The 10,931-nt window shown below is 59.7% G+C and overlaps 1 protein-coding gene across 1 annotated transcript; it reads left to right on the top strand.

Moving 5' to 3' along the window:
- Positions 1-2,129: 2,129 nt before the first annotated feature.
- On the top strand, positions 2,130-10,241 carry EFCC1 (EF-hand and coiled-coil domain containing 1; the record flags this gene model as incomplete). The annotated part of the gene is made up of 5 exons (XM_077766866.1): positions 2,130-2,568; positions 3,874-4,012; positions 5,535-5,700; positions 7,429-7,569; positions 9,252-10,241. Coding segments are annotated over 5 exons (1,077 nt in total), but the record flags the coding sequence as incomplete, so codon positions are not given.
- Positions 10,242-10,931: the final 690 nt, after the last annotated feature.

Genomic DNA, 10,931 nt, shown 5'->3' on the forward strand with positions numbered 1-10,931 from the left:
GTCCCCATGTCCCGTGTCCCCGTCCCATGTCCCGTGTCCCTGTGTCCCGTGTCCCCATGTCCCGTGTCCCCGTGTCCCGTGTCCCCGTCCCCCCGTGTCCCCATGTCCCATGTCCCGTGTCCCCGTGTCCCGTGTCCCCGTCCCTCTGCAGCAGCTGCTGGCGTCTCCCTGACACGCGTGCGGCCAGGCCGGCTCCTCTGACTCCTCACAGACCCGACGGCGAGAACACAGGCGAGAAGGGAGGACCTCAGAGGTCATGGGCTCCAGGGGCCCATCTGGAAAATGGGGACCAAGTCCCACTGCCAGTTCCTCGTCGGCAAGGCCAGGGCCCCCCGCTCCGTCCGCGGTGTCGTATGGCTTCCACCTTTACTGTGGTCTGTGTGGGCAAGGTCGGGCCCGCGACTCCAGACGGCGGCCCCTGAACTGAGTAGGGCGCGTGGTGTCCCCACAATATTTGGTCCCGGGGAATCCACTGAAGTGAGTCTGCACAAAATGGGACCAAAGGGAGTGGCCTGTGTCTGACGTGACTGAGGCTTTAACTTGAAAAATAAACCCAAAATGGATTCAAGGGAGTTTGTTGGAGTGCTTAGTTAATTCTTTTTTTTCCCCGTTGTAAAATGTATACAAAACATACAATTAACCATTGTAGCCATTTTTTAGTGTCCAGTTCAGTGGCGTGAAGTCCATTCACACTGTGGTGCAACCATCCCCTCCGCCATCCACAGAACCTTTTCATCTTCCCCAAATGGAACTTTGTCCCCATTAAGCACGAACTCCCCATTCTCCTGCCCCCCCCCCCCGCACCCACCCGCTACGATCCGTCTGCAGGAATCTGGCTGCTCTAGGGGCCCCGTAGACGTGGGATCGTACAGCGTCCGTCCTTTGGCGACTGGCTTCTTGCGCCGAGCACCGTGTCCTCGAGTTTCGTGCTTGTGGTAGCGCATGTCAGTATCTCCTCCCTCCTGAAGGCTGGATAATATTGCATCGTAGGGACTGACCACACTTCCCCCACTCATGCGCCAGTGACACTTGGGTCACTTCTACCTTGGCTACTGTGAATCCTGCTACTGTGGACAAGAGTGTGGCAACATCTGCTTCAGATCTTTGGGGTTTTTGCCCGGAAGTGGCCTCCTGGGTCACGGCAAGTCTACTGTTCATTTTTCGTCCATTTTTAAAAGCAGTCTTCACGACCACAGGTCAGTGCACTGATTCTCAGACGTAGACCGTTTCTGGGTTGATTAGATTCCTCCTGCAATACTTTCTCCAACAACCACGTGAAGACACAATGGGCATCCTTAACCTCACGTTTTCTTGTTTTTGCAGCTTGATCGGGAGGAGGGTCTTCTGCAAAAATATTTGAGAGTTTTCTAAGTTTTTCTAAGGGCTTTTCCCAGTCCTCCGAGTCTCTGTTGGTGCTGCCGGCCCCTCCCAATCCTGTTGATTTTTCTCTATTCGGTTGTAAACTGGTCCCGCTCTGCCCCGTTCCCGCCACTCATGGTTTTGCCCGGGAGGCCCGTGGGTCCCCGGTACCGCCTTCAGCGACGTCCCACAGCCGCTCCTTTTTCACAATGCGCAATTTCACTTCACAGACCTTTTCTACTGGGCTGTTCCGTCCGACAGGGAGAAACTGAGTAACGACAGATTCTGAAGAGATGAGAGACAGATGTGGGTGTAAAATGAAGGAGGAGGGAAGGACTGGTAACCAGCCAGGTCGTTAGTGAATACTTTCACGTTAGGATAGATTTGTTTTCCTTTTTTTCCCCTTGATTTTATAAGGGCGGTGACATGGACCATGGATATTCAAGTGGGGACCTTAGGATATCAAGAACATTGATTGATGAGGGTGAAATCGGTTCTCCAAAGCCCAATTAAAAGTAACGGAAACAAGACTTTTTAAAAAATCTCACCCATAATAAGAAGTCCGGTGGTGGGAAGTCCAGGACTCGTTAACTCAGCAGCTGAAACATATCAGGGCTCTTGTTCAACTACTCACAATTCTCTCAGCCATTTCCTCATGGTCGCAAGATGGCTGCCACCGCTTCAAACATATCCATGTGACGCTGTCCAAAGGCAAGAAGGAAGGGCATTTTCTCTCCTGATTTACCTTTACTACGGGATAAAAATCCATTCCAGAGGCTCCTCAGAAGTCTCCTTGGCTAGAATCAGACCGCAGCCTGTGCCTTAGATGCGAGGGACGCTGGGACAGCGAGCATCTGGGCGGGCTCTCACATGCTGGCCGTTGGGTAGGGAGCCCCCAGGGCCAGCCACAGGGTCTTCCTCAGGCACGTGGTAGACAGCTCCGTGCAGAGGAAGCAGTGGAAGAGGGTGGGTCCACACCCCACACGCCCTGCAGGAAGCTGGGCCACCCCCTCCTGCCTCTCAGCACCTGCATCTTCTCCCCTGCCCACAGGTCAGAGGGCACCCAGCTCCCAGCATCCTCAGGAGCCAGCCCAGAGCCAGAAGCCAAGAGTGGCGAGCCTGAGGACGGTGGCACCAGAAGCCCGGACGCCCCTCTGGAGCGAGCCTGGCAGTCGGACGGCAGCTCCGGGAACAGAGCCCTGGACGAAGGTTTGTCCCTGCACACTCCGGGCTTGCAGCCAGGCTCACGATCGGTCGGCTGTGCCCAGGGCCCTGTGTGCACTGATGCCGCCATCCGGCCTCCAAACAGAATCCCCCTCGCCCTACGGGCTGAGGCTGGGCTTCCCGAGTCCCCAAGGACCCCTTCCCCAGACCCGAGAGCACAGACACCTGGTGGGGGAGCGTGGGCTCCAGGGACACATTCCAGCTCAGTGAGGGAAAGACGTGTCTCCTTTCAGTCCCACGGAGGGATGGGTTGGGTGCCCAGGGAGCTGAGGTGGAGGGAGCTCCCCGTCATCAGAGGTGTGTAAGCAGGAGCTGGAGAAGACCCGTCATCTTAAGAACCTGGGCCTGGTGGGCGTGGAGCGGCAGGTGGAAAGAGAGAAACGGTGCCTGGGATGGTGCCCGGTGCCCGCGGGCCCGGCTGTGGGCGAGTGCAGGGGCTGCTGGGCGCCTTCCTCCCCCTTCCCCGTCCGAGTCCCTTGCCTACCCCTGCCTGGGGCTCCCGGACATGTTAATGACCACGAGGCGCACGCACATATATACATGCACACACACAACACACATGCACACACAGCACCAGGAAGTCCCCAGGGCGGGAAGCAAGTCGTCAACACTGGGAACGCGATTCACGCAACTGAAATGTCACGGACCGCCGGCCACCTCAGCCCTGGGCCCACCCCGCCGGGAGTCAGGCTGGAGACGGCTGTCCTGGGTCAGGCCACCCGAGTCCGTGGTTCCCAAGCCTGTCGCGTGGGCGGGATCACCCGGTCTCCTCTCCCTCTGCGGGGGGCGGGGTTCGCAGCTCTGCGGCTCGGACTCGGCCTGCGCATGCGCGTCAGGCCATTGCCAAGGTCAGACTGGCTCGAGGCAGGTGGGAGGTACCGTGCGGGAACGAGCTGCCAAGTCCACGTAGGCTTCGAGCGCGGACAGGATGTCATAGGCCCGCATCCCTGGCTGCCCCGCCTTCGTGGGCCCACGAGCGGAAGGCGCTCCGCCCAGACGGGCCACTCGGCCCCCCGCCCCCGGCCGGCCTCGCCCAGGCTCCCCTCTTCCCTGGGAGTTTGAATCGGATTTTGGCCCCACCCCCGGGGCCGCCCTGGCTGCGGGCGTCGCCCTCCGGTGCCGGGCCAGGCTGGGGTGGAGAGGGGAGAGCCCCTCTCCCTGGGGAGAGAGGCGGGGGGCTGCCCCCTCCCCGGAGTCGGAGCCGGACGCTGGGCGGCCCGACCNTGTCCCCGAGGACGCACGCGGGTGGCTGTGTCCGTCCTTGTCCCCACGTCCGTGTCTCCCCGGCAGTGGACGGGCAGCTGTTCCGCCGGGTGGAGGGCCAGGCCGCCTCCGACGAGGAAGAGGAGGGCGACAAGCGGCAGGGAGAGCGGGCGTCCCCGGCCAAGGTCAAGGCGCTGCTGGCCGGCCTCTCCGGCTGCAGGAGTGGGTATGTGTGGCGGGGGGCGGCGAGGCCCGCATGGGCGCTGGAGGCCCAGGGCCCCTTCACACAGGACAGAGCTTGAACTCGGGGGGCTGACAGGCCTGATTCTGTCCCCAGTCGTAGGAGGGAGGTGACAAGATGCCCCCGCCCCCCGCCCCGCGCAGGGATGAAATGGGTAACAGGCAGAGGCACACTTTGTGGGAAGCCCCAGTGACCACGGCTGCTTCTCCCTCCCCGGCCGCCGGCCCGAGGCATGGCCCAGAGCTCAGCCTAAGTCCAGGACGTACCAGACCCTTCCTCACCCCGCGGCTCCTGCGGGCGACAGCGTTTACAGCGCCCCCTCCCGCCTGGCCCGGGCCTGGGGCCTCTGACGTCCTGGCTTATTTAGTCCTCAGACCAGGCTGGACGAGGGGAAGGCCCAGCCGCCTGGGGCACCTCAGACGGGGCTCCTGACTCCTCCGAGCCTCAGCTCTCGTCTCCTAGACGGGGCAGGAACGCTCGTCTGGCAGAGGTTTTGTGGGGACCTGCCGTCGGGCTATAAAATGGCGAACAGGTGGCTGGTCCAGCGGGTACGCCACCAAGGGGCAGCACTGAGTTTTATTAATATACCGTATAGTGCTGTCAACTTCCAAGGTCATCACCAGCCCGTAAGCAGCAACAGGCATTTATGTAGCACCTGCTGTGTGCCAGCCGGATCTGGGGGCCCTGGGAGAAGAGCAGCAGACAGACAGCAGCCCTCCTCTCCTGGAGCCCCATCCTAGTGAGCGGTGACAGCAGGCGGGAGCCCCATCCTAGTGAGCGGTGACAGCAGGCGGGAGCCCCATCCTAGTGAGCGGTGACAAGCAGGCGGGAGCCCCATCCTAGTGAGCGGTGACAAGCAGGCGGGAGCCCCATCCTAGTGAGCGGTGACAGCAGGCGGGAGCCCCATCCTAGTGAGCGGTGACAGCAGGCGGGAGCCCCATCCTAGTGAGCGGGGACAGCAGGCGGGAGCCCCATCCTAGTGAGCGGTGACAAGCAGGCGGGAGCCCCATCCTAGTGAGCGGTGACAGCAGGCGGGAGCCCCATCCTAGTGAGCGGTGACAGCAGGCGGGAGCCCCATCCTAGTGAGCGGTGACAAGCAGGCGGGGAAAAAGGCGAAGCAGCACAAGAGACAGAGGTGCGAGGAGAGGCTAGGAAGGCTACGCGAAGAAGGTGCTGTTTGAGCAAAGACCCGAAGGCAATGAGGGAAGAGCATTCCAGCAAGTGGGAACAGCAAGTGCAAAGGCCCTGAGGCTTGTTGGAGGGGCAGCGAGGAGGTTGCTGTGTCTGGAGGGCAGTGAGTGAAGAGGGATGAGAGGGAGGCCAGAGAGGTCACGAGGGGACGTTGGGTGAGGCCTCTGGCTTTCCCTCTGAGTGAGATGGGGAGCCATGGGAGGGCACCGAGCCATGGCCTGGCTTAGCTTTCGGACTCGGTGGCGACACCCTCTGTCTGAGGCTCGAGCAGGCTCTGGAAAGCGGCCCCACGGTGCCGGCCTCTGCTCTGCTGCAGGAGTGACGACCAGACGGTGAAGAAGCTCGCGACTTACTCCAGCCACTTGGGCAGCGTCGACCATGCTTGTGCCCCGGGGGAGCTGGAGGCTGGCGTCGCCCTGCTGGCGGAGCATCTGGGGACCCAGGGCTGCAGCGGGAAGACCCTGGGGACGCCTGGGGACGAGGTCAGCGGAGCCCCAGAGGCCGAGGCTAAGGTCTCGTAGCTGGGAGAGCCCTGAGGGATGTCAGCCAGGAACTGTGCCCTGTTCACGGATGGGTAAACCAAGACTCCGAGAGATGTGCCTTCCTTTGATTTAGATTCAGTGAAGAATCTTTTGGTCGCAGGTTAAAGGAACCATCATCTCAGAACAGCTTGAGGGCAAACTAGGTGTTTCTTAGAATGTGGCGCGGGCACGGACAGCTTCAGGAACAGCTGGCTCCAGCAACTCGGACTAGCTCGTCGCCGCCCGTCCGCTCTGTTTCCCCGGTGCTGGCCTCGTTCCCCCTTCCTCCAAATGGTGGGGAAGGGACCAGAGACAGCTCCAGGCCCCCACTGGCCCAGCTAAGAAACCCCAAGGGGAGAAGAGCCCAATATATTCAGTCTCAGGGAAAAACACCAACGGGAGCAGCCTCGGTGGTGTGAGTGCCCCTGGGCCAGTCCCTGTCGTAGGCAGGAAGCTCTGTCAAGGTCAGAGGCGGGTAAAGAGGGACCCTTCCCCCGACGAAAGTTACTGAGGGGGAGGCAGGGAGGCGGCCGGCCTCCATTTGCATTTTTCCGCACCTCTCTACTCCGTAGCAGCTTCTCCACTGCACAGTAACCAAGCGGGGAGTGCTGTTGGGCGTCACCATTTGGTCAGGCCCTGGCACACGGCACTTTTCCAATCGGTTTATATTTGTGCACCTGGAATTCCCAACCCGGGCTGGTTTTGACGCATCTGTGGTCCGATGCAGTCCCGCAAGGCATAGGCGCCACCCCTTTTCTAGGTGAACGTCAAGGAAGTGGGGGTAGGAGAGTTACTGAGGCACCCGAGCTGTGTCCCCAAGCCCACCTTCCCGTCCCAGCTGCAGGAGGCGTGGGCACCCGCCTTCTCCGTCCTGCCCAAAGCGCAAAGTGGACCCAGAGGTGCCCTTGGGTACCTCGACTTCAGCTCCTTCTCTTTCCCCCCATCAGTGCTGATAACAGGGACGCCCCCCCACTCCAGGCATCACGGCTTTAGAAGGCGGGTAGCCACGTGACACTGTGTGACTGCCTGCCATCTGCCCCTAGTGGGTATCCGGTGGATACCTGTGCTCGGTGCTCCCCTGGCCAAGGGCCGGCCAGTGACTCACACTGGCCCAGTGGAGCCGCTCTCCTGAGGTTTTCCATTTGAGGAAGATGAGAAAGTTGCTGGAAAGCGTCCTTCTCAGCTCTGGGCCCTGGACAAGAGGCCGGAGACTTCCCCACGGTCTCCCCCCGATTGCTGCCCCGTCCCTGACTTTCTCCAGCCGCCGGCCTGTCCTGGGAATGACCCACAGCCCATTAGTGAATTCTTGTTCTGTTTAAACCAGCCTCAAAGGTTCCTATTGCTTGCAACCAAATATATATACATGTATATGGATAAAAAATATATATGGATAGAGAAGAGAAGGGAAGATGAAGTCCTCACCTAGAAAACAAAATATGCATATTCTTACATTAACCCAACCCACTGCGTGACCTGAGGCCAGACATGCAGCCTCTCTGGGCCTTGGTGCCATCACTGGGAAGATGGCGGGGAGGGTTTCCCAACCTTGACAGGCTGGTTGGGGGGGAGCAGATGAAATGATCTCTGAGAAAGGGTCAAGGCAAGCTGCGGGTCCCGCCTGCAGACGGCCCGGTGAGCGTGGGGCAGAGGGTAGCAGGGTGGGTGCTCAGGCCCCGTGGGTCCCCGCAGGCAGAGCTGCAGCAGAAGGTGGAAGAGAATGAGCAGCTGAGGCTGGAGCTGCAGATGGTCGAGACGGAGAGGGTGCGGCTGTCCCTGCTGGAGGAGAAGCTGGTGGACGTGCTGCAGCTACTGCAAAGGCTCCGGGACCTGGTAGGCTCACGGGAGGCGCCCCCCAGGGCAAGGGGAGGGGCTCTCAGGAGGGGGCACCGGCCTGTGTCGGGCTTTCCTCACGTTAGGCAGATGTTACCTCCACTTTCTAGATGCAGAAAAGGAGGCTCTGGGGAGGTAATTAAAAACAAGGGGAAGATCTCTAATTTGTTTTATAAAACTAACATAACTTTGATCCCCAAACCACAGAAGGATGAATATAAGAAGGGAAAGTTATAGAGCGACTGCGTGGCTCAGTTGGTTCAGCATCCGACTTCGGCTCAGGTCACGATCTCTGGCTCCACATCAGGCTCTGTGCTGACAGCTCAGAGCCTGGAGCTGCTTCAGGTTCTGTGTCTCCCTCTCTCTCTGCCCCTCCCCCCCAACATAATCTGTGCCTCTCTGTCTCTCAAAAATAATAAATATTAAAAAAAAAAATTTTTGAAGGAAATTATAAGCTAACATTTGCACTGAAACATGGATACAAAAATATTAGATAAGACACTAGCAAACCAAATCGGCAGTTTTAAAGGAAACCCAACATGGCCAAACTGGATGTATTGCAGTAATTCAAAGATAACATCTATGGCCATCCTATACCCCGCTGCCTCCTATAGGAGAAAACCCACATCTTCATCTCAACAGATATAGAACAGTCAGTAACAGTCTCCTTTTATTATAAAACCCCTCAGCAAGTTGAGAACAGTAAGGACCCTCCTTTACCAGATAAGGAGTGTCACTCGGCCAACTGCCTCTCACGAACCTCACACGTCCTGGTGAAACGTTAGAAGGAATCCTTCTAAAGTCAGAATCGAGACACGCATCACCGTATGGACGCCAGCTAGAAGTGCTAGCCAAAGGACTAGACAAGAAAAAGAAGGGAAAGGCGTAAGGGTTAGACGAGAAGACATAAAGCTGTCAGTACGTCTATAGCATATTCATCTACACAGAAATACCCAAGAGAATCCAGAGGCAAATTATTGTAAGTTCCTGGCAAGATGAATGATAAAATATCAGAGCGCAGAAATAAATCGTGTGCCTAAATAGCATCAGTGAAGTATTTAAGAAAAAAATTTTTGAGGGGCACCTGGGAGGTTCGGTCGGTTAAGCGTCCGACTTTGGCTCAGGTCAAGATCTCACGGTTCATGGGTTCAAGCCCTGCATCAGGCTCTGTGTTGTCAGCTCAGAGCCTGCTTCGGAGTCTCTGTACCCCCTTCTCTCTGCCCCTCCCNTAGGTCAAGATCTCACGGTTTATGGGTTCAAGCACTGCATCAGGCTCTGTGTTGTCAGCTCAGAGCCTGCTTCGGAGTCTCTGTACCCCCTTCTCTCTGCCCCTCCCCCACTCATTCTCTCTCTCTCTCAAAAATAAATAAACAATAAAATATTTTTTTTCTTGGGAGACAATGTACTGAGGATGACAGCCACTGTAAGGTGAAAGTGGGATCTGAATCCAGATGGCCTGAGTTTTGGGTAGGCTCTTAGCTGTGCACCAGAACCAGCAAGCCCCAGACCAGATGAGCCCAGCCTGAGAGATGGGGCGGGGAGCGAGAGGGGAGGGGCGGCCAGCACCAGCGGACAGCGAGACAGTGAAGACAGTGGTCACCATGGGGGCCACCAAGCCCCACCTGCTGAATGAGGACTGGCAGCCACGGCGCGGTCCAGTCCTGTCTCCATTTCTTCTTCAGAATATATCGAAAAGAGCCCTGGGGAAGATTCTGCTGAACACGCTGGATGCTTGCAAGGAGCCCATGCACGGTAGGAGACTCTGCCATCTTTCGGAGCCCGGCGGCATCTGGGGTGGCCCTGACCCAGCACGGTCTGTCCTGAGCGTCTTGTCTGCGAAACGCCACTGTCATCACCGCCCTGAATGTGCATAGTCGGGAACAGGCTTCAGGAAACTGTAAATGCTATTGGACGAGAGCAGGGAAAAGAAGTCCCGGAGGCGAAGAGCCAAGCAGAAGCCAGCGGGGTCAAGACCCCCGAGGGCTGACTCCGGGCCAGGCTCTGGGGAGGCGCCGCACGTGGTTTGAACCCACTGCATCATCACAACAGCCCCCTGAAGAGCTGCCGTTGTTGTATCCATTCCACAGATGGACAGACTGACGCACAAGAGGCCAGGCAGCGGCGGCACCCCGAGCCTCAGCTCTCTCCCTTAAGCACTGGGGCCCATTGTTCCGGCCAAGTTCAGGGCAGTAGGACTGCATCGGCGCCAGACGGCGTCTTGCGAATTCAAGACGGGCCAGGCCAAGCCCTCCCCTCAGGGGGCCTCACACGCTAACGGGCTGGGCAGCGGGCAGAGGCCCTTGCTCGCTCGCCGCACAGGGCACGGCCGGCCGAGGCTCGGGGACGCCTGGCGCCCTGAATGGTCCCTGGAATCGAGGGGGAGGTCAGAAATTGGGTGCGAGGAGCCTGCTTCCCTGGGGTCCTTGGTGGGGGTGAGGTGAGAGAGCGAAGCAGGGGAAGGGGGCGGAGGGAGGGCCCCAGAAGGAAGAGGGCCCCGGGGGCCACGCAGAGCAAGCTGACCTGCCCTCCCTGTCTACGCCTTCCTTCCAGAAGGGAGGCGTGGACCCGCGGCCACCCTGGACGCCCTGCACCAGGCTCTGGCTGGCTGTGAGCTCTTGCGGAGAGAGCCCGCGGCACCCGCCGCCACAGCTCCCGGGCTCGCCAGCCCCCCGCTCGGCCCCTGCTGACGTCACCGGCCTCCAGACCAGCCCGCGCGGCAGACGTTCCGACCCTGGAGGCCCGGACTCCCCTCTGAGACCCCAGAGCCTCGGACATCCTTTCCCCTTGCTCCTTCCTGTGCCGGAGTTCGCGTTCGAACCCAGGCGGCTGCCGGAGCAGCCCGTGCCTGCGGCCGCCTCCCCGTCCCTCGGACCCGAGGCGCCTCCGTCCTGCACACCCGGCCCAGAATTCCGTGCCCGGGCTCCTGCAGTCCCCCCCCAGCCCTGCGCCGCCCGCCCGCCCGCGGGCCTGAGGCGGGCAAATCGGGCCCACCCTCCAGGCCACGCCTGGGCCACTGGGGGTTCCCACATCCCCAGAAGTGCTGACGACCAGGCAGGGCTGGGGGCGGAAGGGGCCCTTGAACTAGCTGCAGGACAGAGGCAGGACTCAGCTGGGCAGAGAGAGGAGGGAAGGGCATCGAACGTCGGGAAACGCAAGAGCCAAGGGTGGGGTGAGAAAGGGCCCCGCCCCGTGTCGCCCCCTTAACAGCCCGTCCGAGGGGGGACAGCCGTGGGCGAACAGTGCAACAGGCGTGAGATCAGTGCTACGCCCAGGTTAGCTCAAGGTAAGAGAGTCCGGCCCAGGGACGTCCATCTGAGCCCAGGAGGACAGAGGCACCACAGGGGGGGGGGCAGGGGTGAGGG

Source organism: Crocuta crocuta, unplaced genomic scaffold, assembly GCF_008692635.1.
Source record: "Crocuta crocuta isolate KB4526 unplaced genomic scaffold, BGI_CrCroc_1.0 scaffold296, whole genome shotgun sequence".
Lineage (NCBI taxonomy): Eukaryota > Metazoa > Chordata > Mammalia > Carnivora > Hyaenidae > Crocuta > Crocuta crocuta.